This window comes from Papio anubis, chromosome 11, assembly GCF_008728515.1.
Source record: "Papio anubis isolate 15944 chromosome 11, Panubis1.0, whole genome shotgun sequence".
Lineage (NCBI taxonomy): Eukaryota > Metazoa > Chordata > Mammalia > Primates > Cercopithecidae > Papio > Papio anubis.
This window is the reverse complement of record NC_044986.1, coordinates 41,774,073-41,793,857: the sequence shown is the minus strand read 5'-3', so window position 1 is coordinate 41,793,857 and position 19,785 is coordinate 41,774,073. Positions and strand designations below refer to the sequence as shown.

The 19,785-nt window shown below is 41.6% G+C and overlaps 1 protein-coding gene across 9 annotated transcripts in view; it reads right to left on the bottom strand.

Annotated features, from left to right (window-relative positions):
* Positions 1-19,785, bottom strand: part of CPEB3 (cytoplasmic polyadenylation element binding protein 3) — a 253,522-nt gene that overhangs the window by 16,099 nt on the left and 217,638 nt on the right. For all 9 annotated transcript variants that reach the window (XM_009214970.4, XM_009214972.3, XM_009214967.4 and 6 more), the window contains one exon: positions 19,132-19,313. In XM_009214970.4, coding sequence (XP_009213234.3) covers positions 19,132-19,313 — 182 coding nt within the window. The remainder of the gene's footprint in view (positions 1-19,131; positions 19,314-19,785) is intronic.

The window sequence follows — 19,785 nt, the reverse complement described above, 5'->3', positions numbered from 1 at the left end:
GTTTCTGAAAAGCATTCCCAAACCATTTGTGGTTTTTGCCACATCCCAGTGCTATCTATACTATTACCTAATATTTTAGTAGATTATCCAAATTAACTCTATTTTTCCCAACAAACAAATATATAACAAAATAAAAACTGGCTTATCTGTTAACCTCTGCAATTACCTGGAATATCATTAACCTCTGACACTTCGGACATACAAATCTGGTGGGATCACGTTACTGACCTATATTACCATTAAAGCTCAAATACTAGAGCCCCATGCAGAGCTGATCACATCATTAAGCTGACCCTCTGTTTCAAAGGGCCTTGCAGGCAAAGGAGATGAAGGAGATGAGAAGTACCTACCGAGAGACACTTAGATTCATACTCATAAGCCTAATGGGGATTACTATACCCAAAGATGCTGAAGAATACATGTAATTTATTGATGAGCTTGTAACCACTAAGGATAAGATGGACTGATATGGAGCCTTAGATGAGTGGCTATAGAAAATGGTAAAGGGGCTCGGGCGCGGTGGCTCAAGCCTGTAATCCCAGCACTTTGGGAGGCCGAGACGGGTGAATCATGAGGTCAGGAGATCGAGACCATCCTGGCCAACACGGTGAAACCCCGTTTCTACTAAAAAATACAAAAAACTAGCCAGGCGAGGTGGCGGGCGCCTGTAGTCCCAGCTACTCGGGAGGCTGAGGCAGGAGAATGGCGTGAACCCGGGAGGCGGAGCTTGCAGTGAGCTGAGATCCGGCCACTGCACCCCAGCCTGGGCAACAGAGCGAGACTCCGTCTCAAAAAAAAAAAAAAGAAGATGGTAAAGGGAATAATATATTTAGAATGTTACAGACAAAGAGAAAGCCGTACTTTGTAAGTTTTGTAAGTTTAAACTGATCTCAATCCTTAATTGTTTTGTTTCTAATGAGCTAGAGAAAATATTTCCGTCTGCAGTCATTTTGTTATTACTCAAGAAACTGACCTCCTGAAATAAATAAAGCAATGGCTAAACAACTCTTAGTGGCAGAGAACAGATACTAGGGAGACCACAAACTGTTCGCAGGTGCAGAATTCCTTCTTCTCAGACCTCAAAAGTTGTAGTAATAGAAAGGAGACATTGGGCCAAGGTCAGGCTAAGCTTGAGTTATGTACTAAAAGTTCTATTAAGGACAGCCAAAGACTGACCTCTGTTACAGTCTGTCTTTGGTGGTGGGAACAACCAAATAAATCAGTCAGATACCAGCCAGGCCCGGTGGCTCACGCCTCTAATCCCAGCACTTTGGGAGGCTGAGGCGGGCAGATCATGAGGTCAAGAAATCGAGACCATCCTGGCCAACATGGTGAAATCCCGTCTCTACTAAAAATACAAAAATTAGCCAGGTGTGGTGGCACGCACCTGTAGTCCCAGCTACTTGGGAGGCTGAGGTAGGAGAATCGCTTGAACCCGGGAGGCAGAGGTTGCAGTGAGCCGAGATCACGCCACTGCTCTCCAGCCTGGCAAAAGCGAGACTCCGTATTAAAAAATAATAATAATAAAAATAAAAATAATCTGTCAGATACCTAGTTATCCTAACGCACGTAAAGCATACTTATGGGTGACTAGAAGGCAAGTAGAAGCAAGGATTTCAGATAACAGAATCAAAGTAGACAAGCTGGAAAAAGAAGCAAAGTGAAGTGATATAATTTAATAGGAATAAATATAAGGCTGGCATCTACTCAGAAAAATTGGCAGCACACAGCCAAAGCATAGTATTAGGTCAAAAAAAGAAAGAAAAAAATTGGCAGCACAAATACAAGGTGTAAGTCAAAGTGTAAAGAAGATGTAGTTAAGCAGCACATCAAGCAAGGCTTTAACTCAAAGAATCAGGAATATGAAGAGGCTGACAAAAGAACAAACCTAATCTAAGGATCTGCTGCAGGTCATAAGAAGGAAAACAATGAACTGGAGATCGTGGGTGTGAAGGGCAGAAGAGAAGATGTGCAGAGTTGCCACACAGAGGAAAGAGACAATGACATGGGCACCTCTGTGCTTAAGAGAAATCCAGCAAACAGAGGTCAAGCCAGAGAACACTGGCTTCAGGTGGTGATTTCGGAGAACTCAGAAAACAGAGTAGGTGAGAAGTAGTATGGGGGCTACTTGAATGGAAAACATTAGCTCTGAGATTGGGTTCCTCTCCTGGCTTCAAAGGAGAAGCTCTCATAATCACATTGTTGGGGTAAACTACTGGACACAGGAACTTGAGTGAGTACCTTCTGTTTCTCTCCAGACTACCCAGAGATTTAGGCCAAATGCTACGAGGGGCCATTGCAATGTCAGGCTTTATCAACAGAGGCAAAATATTCCACTGAAAGGAAGAGCCAGCTGTACTCTGGGTAAGAAACCTCAACTCTGGCTTTCCATTTTGAGGACAACACTTTAGAAGGATATAACATTGTCAGAAGGACCTGACTCACTTGGAGATCCTACACTATGCTGGCTGAAAGGAAGCCATGATTCACAATACAGACATCTAAAATATGGCCATAGACATCCACAGCATTGCCAGGATCAGAAGTAGAAACTCCAACTAGAGGCTGCCCCGTGGTCACTGTTTAGTGTGAGCTCAATATACTGTGTGTTTCAGAAATACTCTGATAGCTCTTAGGAATGAGTTATATTCATTAAAGAGGTACACTTCAGTAATGAGGAATTTCGTTTCTTTGAACTTTTTTTTAACTCACTAGGTTACTTTGAGAAATCAGACCAAAGTAGTTATCCATGATAAAAAGAAGTGACAAATCGACTGATAACATAAGCAAGCTGTTGACACATTTTCAACTGTTAAAGGCAATACAACAGAGCTAAGTCTAGACACAAGATAACCAGAGCTCACTGCCATGATAGATAATGTCCCCCATATTGGGTAATCAATGTATTAGTTAAGATGGTTGCAAATATATGACTCAATCAAGAGAAGAGCATTTCTTTACTTTTTAATTTTTTATTTTACTTTTGAGACAGGGTCTCGCTCTGTCACCAGGCTGGAGTGCAGTGGCATGATCTTGGCTCACTGCAACCTCTATCTCCTGGATTCAAGTGATTCTCGTGCCTCAGTCTCCCGAGTAGCTGGAATTACAGGCATATACCACCATGCCTGGCTAATTTTTGTATTTTTGGTAGAGACAGGTTTCACCAGGTTGGCCAGGCTGTTCTGGAACTCCTGGTCTCAAGTGATCTGCCCGCTTTGGCCTCCTGAAGTGCTGGGATTACGGGCATGAGCCACCACACCTGGCTAAAGAGTATTTCTAAAGTAAGTATTATTTCTGACCAATAGAGGAAAATTTCAACCCCAGTTCACTATTTTTTTTTTAGACACATTCCTGAGGTCTGAGAAAATCTAAGGGAACATAGCACCTCAAATAAGTTTAATAAATTATATTTAAACTACAATAGCTTCATTTAAAAAGTACATCTGGGACTCAGTGCTTTAACATGAGCCCATTTAGAATCAGTTCAAGTCATAATTTGAACTCACACCTGGGTTTTGCCTGTCCTTTAAAAAGTCAGCTCAGCCAGGTGCGGTGGCTCACACCTATAATTCCAGCACACTGGGAGGCCAAGGCGTGGAGATCATTTGAGCTCAGGAGTTCAAGACCAGCCTGCACAACATGCTGAAACCCCATCTCTATCAAAAACACAAAAAACTGGCCGGTTGTGGTGGTGCACTCCTGTGGTCCCAGCTACTCGGGAGGCTGAGGTGGGAGAATCACTTGAGTCTGGAAGGCAGGGGTTGCTGTGAGCTAAGATTGTACCACTGCACTCTAACCTGGGTGATAGAGTAAGACCTCGTCTCCAAAAATAAAATAAAAAATTTAAAAAAGATTTAAAAAGTCAGCCTGGCAAAATCCCAAAACTATGACTCTTCAGAGTCAAATCAAGCAGAGATCAGTAATAATGTATCAAAGTTCTCCTTTTTTTTTTTTTTTTCTGAGGTGGAGTCTCGCTCTGTCGCCTAGGCTGGAGTGTAGTGGCTTGATCTCGGCTCACTGCAAGCTCCGCCTCCCGGGTTCACGCCATTCTCCGGCCTCAGCCTCCCGAGTAGCTGGGACTACAGGCGCCTGCCACCACGCCCAGCTAATTTTTTGTATTTTTAGTAGAGATGGAGTTTCACCGTGTTAGCCAGGATGGTCTCGATCTCCTGACCTCGTGATCCGCCCACCTCGGCCTCCCAAAGTGCTGGGATTACAAGCGTGAGCCACCGCGCCCGGCCCAAAGTTCTCCTCTTTAAAAAATATACTATGCAATGGCTAGGAAAAAAGCAGCACTAAAAACTTGGTTTTAGAACTATTTAAGGGAACAATGTTTAAAAAATGAAGGGTTGGGCTGGGTATGGTGAGGTGTGCCTATAATCCCAGTTAGTTGGGAGGCTGAGGCACTTGAGCCCAGGAGTTCAAGTCGAGCCTGAACAGCATCTCCAAAAATAGATAGATAGATAGATAGATACATAGATAGATAGATAGATAGATACATAGATAGATAGATAGATAAAGTAAATAAATAAAATTAAGAGTTGAGTGTAAGTGTCCCTGTTTTCAGATCTGGCCTTGATGCAAACCTGGGCACCCCATGAAAGGGCCCTGGCTGACTTAGGCCATTTCCTAATATCTGGGGCAACAAAGCTTCTTGGAAAGCCCATTTATTTGGTGTGCTAAAAGCTTTTCAACATAATGTGATCATAATCTTCTTGGCATGTGTTATAGAGCACATCTAGCCAGGCCTAAAAACCACAGTAATCTCATTAATATTCCCACTAAATATAGTGTCTGGTTGTTAAAGCAGAGCCTCCACCAGCAGACAATACAAAGAATGTCTAAACATATATTTTGGCTGGACGCGATAGCTCACATCTGTAATTCTAGCACTTTGGGAGGCCGAGGCGGGCGGATCACTTGAAGTCAGTAGCTCGAAACCAGCCTGGCCAACATGGTGAAATCCCGTCTCTACTAAAAATACAAAAAAACATTAGCCAGGCATGATGGTAGGCGCCTGGAACCCCAGCTACTTAGGAGGCTGAGGCAGGAGAATTGCTTGAATCTGGGAGGTGGAGGATGAAAGTGAGTCGAGATCACGCCACTGCACTCCAGCCTGGGCGACACAGCAAGACTCCATCTCAAAAAATAAATAAATAAAAATAAATTTTTAGTTTTTCAACCATGAGCTGGAATGCTGTTGTTTAGAAAGCAGATGACAGATGCCTAGAAAATTAAAGTGGCAGCCAGGTGTGGTGGCTCATGCCTGTAATCCAGCACTTTGAGAGGACGAGGTGGATGGATCACCTGAGGCCAGGAATTCGAGACCAGTCTGACCACCATGGCGAAACCCGTCTCCACTAAAAATACAAAATTAACCGGGCATGGTGGTGCATGCCTGTATCCCAGCTACTTGGGAGGCTGAGGCAGGAGAATCGTTTGAACCTGGGAGGCGGAGGTTGCAGTGAGCCAAGATAGCGCCACTAGACTCTAGGCTGGGCAACAAGAGCGAAACTCTGTCTCAAAGAAATAAAAAAAAAAAGAAAATTAAAGTGGCAGGCTGGGCGCAGTGGCGCATGCCTGTAATCCCTGCACTTTGGGAGGCCGAGGCAGGCGGATCACCTGAGGTCAGGAGTTTGAGACCAGCCTGACCAACACAGAGAAACCCTGTCTCTACTAAAAATACAAAATTAGCTGGGTGTGGTGGCGCACGCCGGTAATCCCAGCTACTTGAGAGGCTGAGGCAGGAGAATTGCTTGAACCCAGGAGGCGGAGGTTGCAGTGAGCCGAGATCACACCACTGCACTCCAGCCTGGGCAACAAGAGCAAAACTCCATCTCAAAAAAATAAATAAATAAAAATAAACAAAATTAAAGTGGCAATGTGAAAACAGCTTTTCCACACCAACAAGGTTATCCAAAATTCTCAGATATAGTTATTAATTTTAGAAGCAATCTAGGGTAGATTTTTAAAAATCCGAGGGGAAATAATTGGGATTTTATTTTCTTTTTACCTTACAAAGGATGAGACTTACCATTTTTCACATTCTCAAGTGCTAGGGGATGAAAGATTTTAAAATTACCTTTGTGCCCTTCCCACAGTTTAAGAACTTACTTATTTTCCCATAGCAGGGCTTCTGTGTCAATGTCTCTGCCATATGTTTATGGAGTGCAAAGAGATCTATGAGTGCTGCTCTGTTTAGCCCTAAGATAATGTTTTCATGAAACACAGAAGGGTGGGCTGATAGTATCCGGCACAGTCTGGTTTCCTGCTATGCTGCTTGGAAATGGGGCTGGAAGTATGGGTATAAATCAGTCCAAAACCAAGTGCTAGTAGTAGAAAAGTGTATCATATGGTGAACAAAGGGCAAGAAAATCATTAAAAATGTGAAACACATAACTATCATGGTATCAAGCCCTGAGGGTATAGAGATGCAGAGCACCCTGGCTATACCACAACCTCATGGGCCTCTGTTTCCCCTAGCCTATGAGGGGTTTGAACCAGCTCTTACAAATAGGAATAAGCATTCACCAAAAGACTGCTAACTTACTTCTGACACCTGACTTCCAGAGTTGAATCTGAATGTTCTACTGAGATAAGTATTTAGAAAAAAGGCAATGGACATTTTTCCAATTCTTTATCTCATAAACAACCTCTACACTCAACTATGAGCAGGAAAGATGAATATTTAAATCACTATAAAGAGTTTTCATATTAAAAATGATCACAAGTCCAAAGGAGGAGACATGAAAGAACAGAGGACAGGAGAGTCAGAAGTCAGGACTTGGAAGGAGAGCCTGGACAAAAGGTTCTATTCCATTCAAAGATCTTTATCTTCCTTTAGATAACCCAAACTCCCTTTAAAAAACTATTTCTAGTCAAGGGCTCTGAGACTCCTAGTACTTCAAAATAAGCCCAGGTAGGATTAGTTCAGATGATATTTGAACTCACTTCTGAGTGTTGCTTCCTCTAGGGTCAAGTCAAACATAGCTATTAGACACAACTAGGAAGCTTTCAAGCCAGGTCAGGCAGGAACCACTAAGAGCAGCAAGATAAAGGCTGGGTTGTATGAATCCCAACTAAGGATAGGAGTAGAAATAGTCTGAGAACAGGTCATCTCACCCTCACTTCTTTTGCTATTGAGTCATTGTATATATTCCCGCTGTGGTCAGGAACAAAGTACGGCATTATCAACATTTCTGTTAGTATGGTTCCTAACGGAAATATGGGTCATATTAATCTTCATGTAGGCTAAAAATATACAGCCTTTGGTAGTCTACTAAATTTATGCCCAATATGTGTCTACTAAACAGAGAGAGAGAGAAAAAAAAGATTAAATATATTAAGTACTTAAGGTACTTGCAAAGAATGGTACAATGGATAAAAGGCCATTAAATAAAAAATGGACTACTCTAAAGAACATGCTACTCAAAGCAAATATTATGTGCTTAGCTATCACAATGCCCTTTTTGAGACAGGGTCTTACTCTGTTACCCATGCTGGAGTGCAATGGCATGATCTCGACTCACTGCAACCTCCACCTCCGAGGCTCAAGTGATTCTTCTGCCTCAGCCTCCTGAGTAGCTAGGATTACAGGCAAGTACCACTACCGTCTGGGTAATTTTTGTATTTTTATTAGAGATGGGGTTTCACCGTGTTGGCCAGACTGATCTCGAACTCCTGACCTCAAATGATCTACCCACCTCGGCCTCCAAAGTGCTGGAATTACACTTTGTAATGAGCCACATGCCAGCCACAATGTTCTTTAAATAAAAAGTATTGGAAAGTCCAAAACTGGCAAACTGAAAAGCGCCCTGGTTCCCAACATGAAGCTAAAATAGAGTCACGGGAACACTTTGTCAATGGTGTACTGATTTCAACAATGATTTTTCCTTCTTATATGGAGACATTTTAGATGTGACAGATAATCTCAAATAATCAAAAGACAAAGAATTACAAATACTAAAGGGAATATCAACCACAACGTCAATGCCCCACTACTACATGGATATGCAGCTGCTATTTCCTTGCCCTGTCCCAAACCCTCTGTAGACAGAAAGTACATGGTAGATGGGACACACTTGGACAAAAGGGACTAAGAGAAAGGGAAAAACAATCAACTGCTTATCAAGCTTCTGAATTTGAGCAGGAAAGAAGGAAAGAAGCTGCAAACACAGTGTTTTTCTCAATTGGGTTCTCTAAAACATTATTTCCAACAAATGACACATTTTTCCATGATCAAAATAAATTTGTGAAAAACTGCATATTGCCTCCTTCTTGGGTCTTCACAATGAAGATTAGTATATGAAAGATTTTAATATGTCATGGAATAAACCAGCCTTTCTTTAAACGAGTATTTCCAAACTCATTTGACTCAGCGAAATTTTTAAAATAAAAAAAAATTTTTAATTTTTTAAATAAAATAAAATATAAAAAAATTTTTTAAATAAAATAAAATCCCAGAAGACTCATGTTTTATGGAGCATACGTTAAGAAACATTGAGGAACTAATTCTAGGGACATTTTCCCTAGAATATGGGTAGAGAAGACCTGCCTGCTGAGATCTCTCCCCCTCCGTTTAAAAAATTCATATATGGCCGGGCACAAGTGGCTCACACTTGTAATCCCAGCACTTTGGGAGGCCGAGGCGGGTGGATTACCTGGGGTCAGGAGTTCGAAGCTAGCCTGGTCAACATGGAGAAACCCTGTCTCCACTAAAAATACAAAACTTAGCTGGGCGTGGTGGTGGGTGTCTGTAATCCCAGCTACTCGGGAGGCTGAGGTGGGAGAATCGCTTGAACCCAGGAGGTGGAGATTGCAGTGAGCCAAGATCGTGCCACTGCACTCCAGCCTGGGCAACAAAACGAGATTCCATCTCAAACAGCAACAGCAACAACAAAAATAAAAATAAGAATAAAAGCCTCATATATGAGCTTCAAGTCAGTGACAGGTTTAAAAAAAAAAAAAAAGAACTCAAATAATCAACCAACTTTACCCTGATTTTGCCTGAAATATTTAACTCCCTTTATCACCTGAAATTCCAATTAGATTGTTTTTAATAAGCATGTTCCAGAAGAGTTCAAATATTAGTCATCCATGGTTTGACATAAATTAATGTGTTATCAGTGCTACTGTATATTGACAGAGTGCTTTACAGTTTTCAAAAACACTTTCATTTACACACACACACACACACACACACACACTTCCTTCAAGCTTTATAATAAGTGGTACAGTCAAGACTAAAACCCCAGATTGGCTGATTCTAGTCTAGTATCCTTTCTACTAGTAAAAATATTTCTATGGAATGAATTGGGAAACTATAACCAATATACTGCATGATGCATTTAAAGTTGTAAACATCTGATTTACAAATTTCTAGGGGACAACATGACCAAGCTGAGCTAGACAATGGCTGTGTTGGGGGGCAGGGGGAATTGCCTCAGATTTTTATAAACAGATTTTTCATATCTATCAAGTCATATGTTTTTGCTAGGCTAAGGGAGATTCAACTGATTCTACATTTTAAAAATTTTCTCATGACCACACAGAGCAGATGAGGGTAGAAAACCGGCTACGTAAAAGCATTACCCATTTTCAGTGATCTCATTTGCACACCACAAAAATCTTTCATATGTAAATAACCTAGATTTCCATTACATTAAAAAAAAAACTGTATTTAGCAAAGCTTTTACATCTTAAGAGTTCATTTGGCATCACTTCTAAAAATACCATTAGAACAGAAAGAATATGTACAGGTGCCATCTTTGGCTCTTATTGTGTTTAAATACTTTAAACTTAGTTTTTTACAGAAACACCATTCAAAGGAATATAAGCAAAATTTAATCCTAACGTGTATTTCATTTCAGGTTCAAAATCTTTTCATTATCAGAGAAATGATACTGGTAAAAATACCACTTTCAAGACTAAAGTGAAAAAAGCCTTCAATCCTTTAAATAACATACCCAGTTGTCTACATCTATAAAAGGAACTTAGTCTTTACATGTGTGTCTTGACCGACATCCAACCAGAATGTTGACAGATTGGCACCTATGTTAACTTTAAGTATCAACTTCAACTATTTCATTTTCCTTATATCAAGGATACTTAGTGGAACTGAATAAATACTTTAAAAGGAAAAATAAAAGAGCCAACAATTAGCCTTGGACATATGATTAGGCCATAGCACAATTTAAATAAGCCAGGCTCAGCAATCATACAAATCAACATCTGTCTGTACAGCCTAGTAACCTCCCAGAGCACCTCTTCAACTGTCATGGTTTCTCTGTGCAATGAAGTGTGAGGTAGTTAGGCTGGTGTTCTTATTACCTCAGGATAATGAAATCAAGCCTCTAAAGGTTAAGTAGCTTGCCCAAGGTCATACCACGATTGGAAAACAGCTGGGAATAGACCCAGATCTCTCAATTCCTAAGCCAGTACTTTTTTTTTTTTTTTTTAACTACAGCAATGGTTCTTAGGAGGTGGGGATAGAGTTGAGTATGGAATGTATCCCTGCTTACATGCTAACGGTCATGCCTGTAACTGCCCCACCCTATTAGAGTTCTAGGGAGCCTCTGTCACCCACGAGTGTAACATACACTTCAAGTATGTGAAGGCAGAAGAAATGCTGAGAATTATGTGCTGAGTATCATACAACATTGATGTTGTCAACACATGGACAAATTACCAATTAGCCAATAACTAGTGAACATGAGCCATAAGTAAGCCTTAATTGATTTATTTCAAGACGTTAATGACTTTTTTCCTTGAAAGTAAAAACTAAGGCATGAATCTGTGTCTTTTTTTTTTTTCTTTGAGATAGGGTCTCACTGTGTCACCCAGGCTAGTACAATTGTAGCTCATTGCAGCCTCAACCTCCTGGGCTCAAGCAATCCTCCTATCCCAGCCTCCCGGGTAGATGGGACTAGCGGCATGTGCCACTATTCCTGGCTAATTTGTTTTATTTTTGTAGATACTGGGTCTCACTATATTGTCCAGGTTGGTCTTGAACTCCTGGCCTCAAGTGATCCTTCCACCTTGGCCTCCCAAAGTTCTGGGACTACAGGTGTGAACCAGTGTGCCTGGCCCTATCTGTGTCATTTACAACAAAATGTTTCAGACGCTAGGCCCATTGGTTCATGCCTGTTATCTCAGCGCTTTGGGAGGCCAAAGCAGGTGGATCACTAGGGTTAAGAGTTTGAGACCAGCCTGGCCAACACGGTGAAACTCTGTCTCTAGTAAAAAAATACAAAAAATTAGCTGGGCGTAGTGGCAGGCACCTGTAATCCCAGCTACTCGGGGGGCTAAGGCAGGAGAATAGCTTGAACCTGGGAGGCGGAGGTTACTGTGAGCGAAGATCACGCTACTGCACTCAAGCCTGGGTGACACAGCGAGACTCCATCTCAAAAAAACAAAAACAAAAACAAAAAATAAGTTTCTTTTTTTTTTTGAGACGGAGTCTCGCTCTGTCGCCCAGGCTGGAGTGCAGTGGCCGGATCTCAGCTCACTGCAAGCTCTGCCTCCTGGGTTCACGCCATTCTCCGGCCTCAGCCTCCCGAGTAGCTGGGACTACAGGCGCCCGCCACCTCGCCCGGCTAGTTTTTTGTATTTCTTAATAGAGACGGGGTTTCACCGTGTTAGCCAGGATGGTCTCGATCTCCTGACCTCGTGATCCACCCGTCTCGGCCTCCCAAAGTGCTGGGATTACAGGCTTGAGCCACCGCGCCCGGCAAAAAATAAGTTTCATAACACTAAAACTGCCGACATCTTTACTAAATTTTAAAAAAATTAAAGAGATGGGATCTCGCTTTGTCACCCAGGTTGGAGTTCAGCGGTGCAGTCATAGCTCACTGTAGCCTCAAGCTCCTGGGCTTAATAGATCCTCTTGCCTCAGCCTTCCAAGTAGCTAGGACTACTGGCATGTGTCCCCACACCTGGCTAATTAAAAAAAAAATTTTTTTTTGGCGAGATGAGGGTCTTGTTATGTTGACCAGGCTGGTCTTGAACTCCCGGCCTCAAGCTATCCTCCTACCTTAGCCTCCCAAAACATTAGGATTATAGGTGTGAGCCCCTGGATGAGCAGCAAGGCTCAGGAAGGGCATCCAATGAAGAGAGCTCTGCCCTCAATTGTCAAGTATCTTGAGAAAGTTTCCAAACCTCTCTTAGATTCTCCTGTGTACAAAACAAAGGGGGTTGGACCAGATCATACCTAAGGTTAAGTCCAACTTGAGTGTATTATAAGTGCCAAAAAACACTTTTGATATTCTAAACAGCGAAATCTAAATTTCTTTATTATTTGAGTGTCTTTAAGTACAAAAAGAAAGCTGTGCAAAGTGCCCTCTGGTGGACAGTTGGATATGTGAAAGAATGGTATAAAAGGTCTTCCATCTGGGCCACCTCTCTTTTTAACTCTTTTTAATTTTTTTAAATTAAAAAAAATGTTTTTAAGAGAATGAGGTCTCGCTACATTGCCCAGGCTGGTCTCAAACTCCTGGCCTCAAGCAGTCCTCCCAGCTCAGCCTTCCAAAGTGCTGGGATTACAGGCATGAGCCATGAGCCACTGTGTCTGGCCTCTTGTGTCACCTCTCAATCATTCATTCACTATAATAACTCATTCATGCATTAATTCAAAAATAATTAATGTGTGCCCACTAGATGTCAAGCATTGTGTATACCGTAGTTAAACTGAAAGACACAGTTATTGCCCTCCTGAATTTGTATCATCTAACAGAGTAGATGGACATTAAACAAAGCATTATTTCATTATACTGGCATTTAATGCCACAAATGAATGGCAGACATGTATTACGACAACAATCTATGGGGGAGGTGTAAGCTCCAATGAAGAAAGGATTCTTAAAAATATCACAATTAAGCTGAGACCTGAAGGAAAGGTGGGTATTAGCCAGGCACCGTATGTATAATGACCCTGAGAAATAGGGGAAAAGGCCAGCTGTGGCTGGCTCAAGATAAGGAAGGGAGAAGTGAGTGCTAAGGCAGAAGTACATAGTACATGAAGGGTCATTTAGGCAATTTTAAGGACTTTGTTTGACCTTTATCCTAAGGGCGGTGGAACATAATCAAAAGGTTTAAAGGAGTGAAAAGACATGATTAAATTGTGAGTATAAAAAGCTTGCTCTGGTTGCTATGTAAAAACTGACTTGGAGATGGGATAAAATTGAATTGGGAGCCCCAGGGGAAGATATTCTGGATGTCCAGGTGAGAGATGACTCTAGATGTCTAGTATTCCGGCTTCCATGGCTGCTTCCAGTCCTTGCCCTAATATATATCCTCCTACTTGATTCTGCACATTAGTGAGTGCCTGCTGTGTGCCAAGCACTTCCATTCAGACTCCTGAGCAAAAGTGACAGAATTAAGATCATAGCAGCTCTGTGAGGAACTCCCAGCAGAAGAAGCCTCTTCCACTTCTCTTAGTCCTCCCACATTGCTGATATGTACATTTATCAACCTACTCCAACAAGAGGGACTCTAATCACAGTTATAGCAGGGTTCAGAAGTTTCCCCCAAGAGCCTGGGCTACTTTGTTCCTGTGACTTTGAAGAGTGCAGCTTAAATAAGTAGGATCCTCTCTAAATTATGAGCTGAGTAATTACAGAGAATAAATAAAGTGTATCCCCTATAACCATTCCACTATTGTTATTATGCTTATGATCTTCTTATTGCAGACTTAAAGGCTGTACATTAAAACACCTCTATGTTCCTTAAGACATGAAATACGGGATGATTAAAAAAATACTTCTGTGTTCTAAAAGTGATTGTGATGGCTACACAATTATGTAAATATACTAAAAAACATGCAATTGTACACTTTAACTGGGTGAACTATATGCTATGTGAATAGCATAAAACAGCTCAACAAAGCTGTTACAAACAACAAAAACACCTCTTCCTTAAAGATCATGAGATTATGGATGAGTAAGATGACAGCAGAGATGAAAGTACCAAATCTACAGGATAACACAGATAAATTAAATAATATAAATGGTGCATATTGACATATTTTATACTCATAAGCAAGCCAAAAAGTCTCTTAAGATGGTGAGAAATCAAATCTATAAAGCTTGTATTTCTCCCATGAAACACTCCATATAAAAGCTTCGCCAAAGATCAACAACAATAATAAACATATAAATTATCAAAAGAGATATCTTTTTTGGAAAAAGTTGGCTGGATACAAAAGAGGTAAAGGAGATATACCAGTCAATTTCTTCTTCATGTACCTTCCACAGTGTACACAAGAAAGGTGCAACCTGAGGGGACACGCATCATATGGCCCTACAGCGAACACTGTCCCAGCACTTAATGAATTGTCTCACTCGATGGTCAGGCATTGCTGCTCTGCAGGTGGCCCCCTCCCACTCTCCTTGAGGGATAAGGGCTGCAAAGACGAAGTAAGTGACCCTTCAATGCCATCTCTAGTTTTAAAAATTCACTGCATCTATATTTATAATGATGCAGACAGTAAAGGAGGATGCTTTGAGTAAAAAGGTAATAAAGGTTGATGCTACTTAAAATAGTCAAGGTATTGGTTTAAAGCCAACTCTGGGCTCGCATCAGAAGGCAGGAGATGAATGCTATGACCAAAGACTGAAGTTCTCTGTAGAGTCCGCAGCACTCAATAGTGCTCTATTTTCCTGAGGAGATATAAGACAGCCACTACATAATCATCACATAATAATCCATGATTTATTATTATTATTTTTTTGAGACAAAGTCTTGTTCTGTTGCCCAGGCGGGAGTACAGTGGCATGATCACAGCTCATTGTAGCTTCGACCTCTTGGGCTCAAGCAATCCTCCCTCCTCAGCCTCCCCCGATAGCTGGAATCACACAGGCACGTGTCACCATACTTGACTAATCAAAAAAAATTTTTTGTGTGTAGAGATGGGGTCTCCGTATGTTGCCCAGGTTGGTCTCGAATTTCTGAGCTCAAGTGCTCCTCCCACTTTGGCCTACCAAAATGCTGGGATTATAGACATGAGCCACTGTGTCTGGCCTACTCATGTTCATTGATATGGGAAAGTAAATAAAGGTCTCAAAGTAGAGGAAGAACAAAGAAGGAAGAAGAAGGAGGAAGGAAGAAAAAGAAGGAGAAAGAGAAGAAGGAAAGAAAGAAGAGAGAGAAAAAAGGAGAAGGAGGAGGGGGGAAAGAAAATAGCAAGGAAAAGGGACTGTGTACACAGGTGGACATGTGCTCCTGACTTTTGGTACTGCAAGTTTCAGAACCTTTCCATGAGATATCAGACTACTACTAAAAACCTGGAGGGGTTATTCAGGAAACAAGGTTTGCCTAGTGATAGAAATTATCTGTAGACAATCATGGATGATCATTTTTTCTGAAAAAGAAAAATGGCATTACCTAAGGAAATACAAATGTGCTTATATGAAATGGGAGCTCTCTGGAAAGCTTAAATGTAAGCTTTATGAGAAAGATGAATAAAAATAAAACCATGCATGAACCTAAAAATGTACCTATGAAAGGTATAGTTAACAAGCTCAAAATGCCAGAGGCAATAAAATAAAGTACTACTGGCTATATTCTAAGCAAGAAGAAAACGAAGGGGACAGAGTAACAGTTTGGGGGAAGGGAGTGTAATGTTCACAGATGAACAGTGAAAAAGGAGCCCAACTCAAGATGGAACTTGGCTTGCGTCTCATAATAAAGAAAGGATGTTGGGCCGGGCGCAGTGGTTCAAGCCTGTAATCCCAGCACTTTGGGAGGCTAAGGCAGGTAGATCACTTGAGCCCAGGAATTTGAGCCCAGCCTGGGCAATATGGTAAAACCTTATTTCTACCAAAAATACAAAAAAATTAGCCAGGCATGGTGGTATGCACCTGTGATCCCAGCTACTGGGGAGGCTAAGGTGGGAAAATCACTTGAGCCCAGGAGGTTGAAGCTGCACTCCAGCCTGGGTGACAGGGTGAGACCCGGTCTCAAAATGAGAAGAAAATGGAAGAAAATGGGAGGGGAGGGTAAGAGAGGGGAGGGGAAGAGATCTCCATACTGGTCAGAGCAAACAAAGAAGATGGAGCTGGTCCCTGACGGGAAAAAGGGAGAGTAGGGACTTTGCCACTTTCAATGACTTCCAATATTCCCCTCAGATGACTCTCATCCCAGGGCACTGAAGAAACTGTTGGGTCCTTTCCCAGTGTCACATGGAAGCAGCATTCTTGTCCCACCATACACATACACAGTGTACATACTGCTTTCTTGAACAATATCTCTTCTGGGCTTCTCACCAATCTCATGGGCTATTACTATTACCTTCACTGTACACTGAAGCTCAGAATTTAAGTGACCTGCCCAAGGTCCATATAACCCCAGGGAGAACAAGACCAGATCTAGACCCAGGCCATCTGACTCGGGACCAGTGCTTTTTTCACTAACCACTGAACCTTTTTGCTACTTCTTCAACAGATCAACTTTTAAAACTCAAGCTATAAAATATTAACAAAAATCAATATTAAGTACATTTGTAGTAAGATGAATACTTGCTGGTTAAATACTTGTCGACCTGCCATAAGGATCTGGCTTTTCAGAAGTAAAATTTCATTTAATCTCCAGACCATCCCCAGGAAGGAGTTACAGATGAGGACCTGAGGCTTCCCGCCTTAAGCAACTTGCTTGGGCTTGACAGTGACTGACTGAAGCAGCAAAGGTTTAAATGTATTGGAATCTGTTCTTGCTCCAAATTCCCTATTCTTTCCACTACAACTGGCTGCTACCTTAAAGTGTTCACCAAAGGCTACTCTGAGATATAGACAGTATATGGTTAACCCAATTATAGCAATCAGAAAAGTCAATGGTTTTCCTAAGCCCTGAGAAGTCTGATGTTCCAAACACATTTTCATAGCATGTTCTACAGTCATGCTAACAAAAGCAAAGCCATTTCTCTCCTTTTTAGCCTAGTTCTAATCTTGTGGGAAGAAATACTGAGGGCCTGAGCCTTGCAGTAGTTGTGGGAATAGCGGTAGGCAACCAAACAAATAAATAAATATCTGATTTTATTCTGATTCTTATAAGGGCTCAATGCCTACTATAAATCCCTGGGGCAAGCATATCTCCCTCTACTAAGGAATAGGACAGGAGGTCAGTAGGATGGAGGCAAAGGGAAGGCAGAGACATGGGGAAATGGAGACCTCCTCTAGACTTTATTATTTCCAGGATCTACTTCCTGTACAGTCACTAGTTCTGGCTTTAGAGGAGAACAAAGAAAGCTACTTCCATATAAATAAGAAGCCAAGGCTCTTCAGATTAAATTCATTGCCTAGGTTCACCAGTGATAGTCGCGATAGAGGTCTCAATGTAATGGAATCTGGTACATGACCCCCAAATGTACAGGCACAAGCACGTCTACCAGCAACAGCAGCAGAAGTTAAAAGAACCCTCAAGTAGCACCACGTGTTAATTCAACAAAGGTTTATCAAGCATCAATGACTAAATCGAGCAACGGGTAAATACTGGGGATCAGACAGAGAATGAGACAGCACCACGCCCATCTTTGTGGAGCTTACAGTTGTGTGGGGGATTACAGTTACAAAAGGGCATGCTCAGATTGTTATGGATACTTAAAAACCAGGAATGGAGTTGAATCTTTATTATGCCTTTGTATCTCCATGAATTTAAAGTGTTTCAAAATTCTAAATTATTTTATTCATTTTAATTAAAAACCAAACCACTACCACTTACTCTCAGGAAGCTCGGTGAAGTAGCAAATAGAATATTTATTCTAAGTCCTGGCTCTTGTACTTTTTGATCAGATACATGTCTTAACAAAACTATAATCCTAAACATGAAAAATCCATCACCAGTTAAAATTTTTACCTAAGAAACTTGCCTGCTACACAAAATGAGTCAAAGTTGACTGTAAAGGATATCATGTGAAACTTCATATGGAACAGATTTACTACTTTATTAATTCTAGTCCAGTGTGTGCCCCAAGAACATTCTTTACTAGAAGAATTAATAGTCACTGCACCGTTGCACAGGCAGGTGTTCAAGACTTGGTGCTATTCTCCTACATGCTCTTTTCATTTATTAATACAGGGTCCAGATTGGCTCTTACTGCCTTCCATACCCCTAAGCTTCCCGACAGTGGCAAAGCTGGGATTCAAGGAATTTAAACTCATGCCAATCTACAAAACCAATTAAGTACACCAACTGCCTAAAACTCTACTTCATGCCCCCTCTTTACATCAGAGGTAGCACTCTTAATGTCTTTAAAGGGCAGGCAGGTAACACCGACGAACAACATGGCCGGTAATGCATACGCATCTATGGTGTAAGCAGGAGAAACAGTGAGCTGAAGGGGAGACTGAAGGGAAAAGCAGCTATTTGATTCCAATGATTGCCACAATGTATGATCTTGCAGTTTTCTTTTCTTTTTTTTTTTTTTTTTTTTAGACGGAGACTAGCTCTGTCGCCCAGGCTGGAGTGCAGTGGTGCGATCTCGGCTCACTGCAAGCTCTGCCTCCCGGGTTCATGCCATTCTCCTGCCTCAGCCTCCCGAGTAGCTGGGACTACAGGCGCCCACCACCACGCCCAGCTAATTTTTTTTTTGTATTTTTAGTAGAGACAGGGTTTCAGCCTGTTAGCCAGGATGATCTCAATCTCCTGACCTCGTGATCCACCCGCCTCAGCCTCCCAAAGTGCTGGGATTACAGGCGTGAGCCACCGGGCCCGGCCATCTGACAATTTTCAGACCAGAAGTTCAACATCTCATATATACTCCTGAATGTTTAAATGTTAATCTAAGTTTCTTTGTTGTTTGTTTTAAGAGCACTATGTAGGTCAAGCAGGTCACCAGCTCTCCACCTCTGCTAACACACTGTCAGTGTCATCTTCTGAACAGCACTAGTTTGGTATGCTAAATTTTGCAAGATTATTTTCATAAGTGTAACATCACTCTGGGGATGGGTGAGGCAGAAGATTCCTTAATGCCTTAAACATCAGTGGTGCTCTCTTCTTCAGGCAGCCTAGATGGACTCATGGACTAATGCCATGCAAGGTAGAGCTGCTCACTTACGATCATAAGATGCCTTTCTTCCCAGGAAACCACAGAACAAACTTCTTTTCTCTCCCATAGCAGTTCCACCCTAAGTAGGTGCTTACCCGTTTGTCAATGTCATTGTGCTGAAGCTGCACAAAACGAGCACTGATGGCTGCGATGTAACTCTGCTGATTGGAGAATGCCACGCGGCCAGCACCTTTGGGGTACTTCAGCTCTGGGTCCGTATCAATGCCAGCATAGCAGACACCACCGTACAAACGGTCCATGATCATTGCCAGTTCAACTGCAAAAAACAAAACAAAACATGGATGTGTATAAATATTTGGGAGGTACTCCTGCCCAGGAGAAGGAAGAATTATTTAGAGATCATGCAATGTAATTAAGAAAAGGAAAATGCATGTTAAGTATCAAGAAGACTGTCCACACCAGTCTTACAACTCAAGTAGGGAAGGTCCTAATAGGGTGTTTTGCAATAAAATGGAAAAAAAATTAGGAATTTACACACATACACACAAGAATTTATATAATCAGAACTTTAGCAGTAGTATTGAAGAAATGAACTACCAGTAATCCTCCTGTTCTAATTTCTAACTGGTTAGTCCAGTGGAATGTGCCTTGGGTAGGCAAGGCATTTCATGCTGCCCTAACAAGTTAATAAGAAACAGTCCTACTTACTAACCTCTAAGACTAAAAGAAATTACTAGTATTACACTACTATATTAGGACTAAGCTATAGAAAGGATTAACTGCTTGTT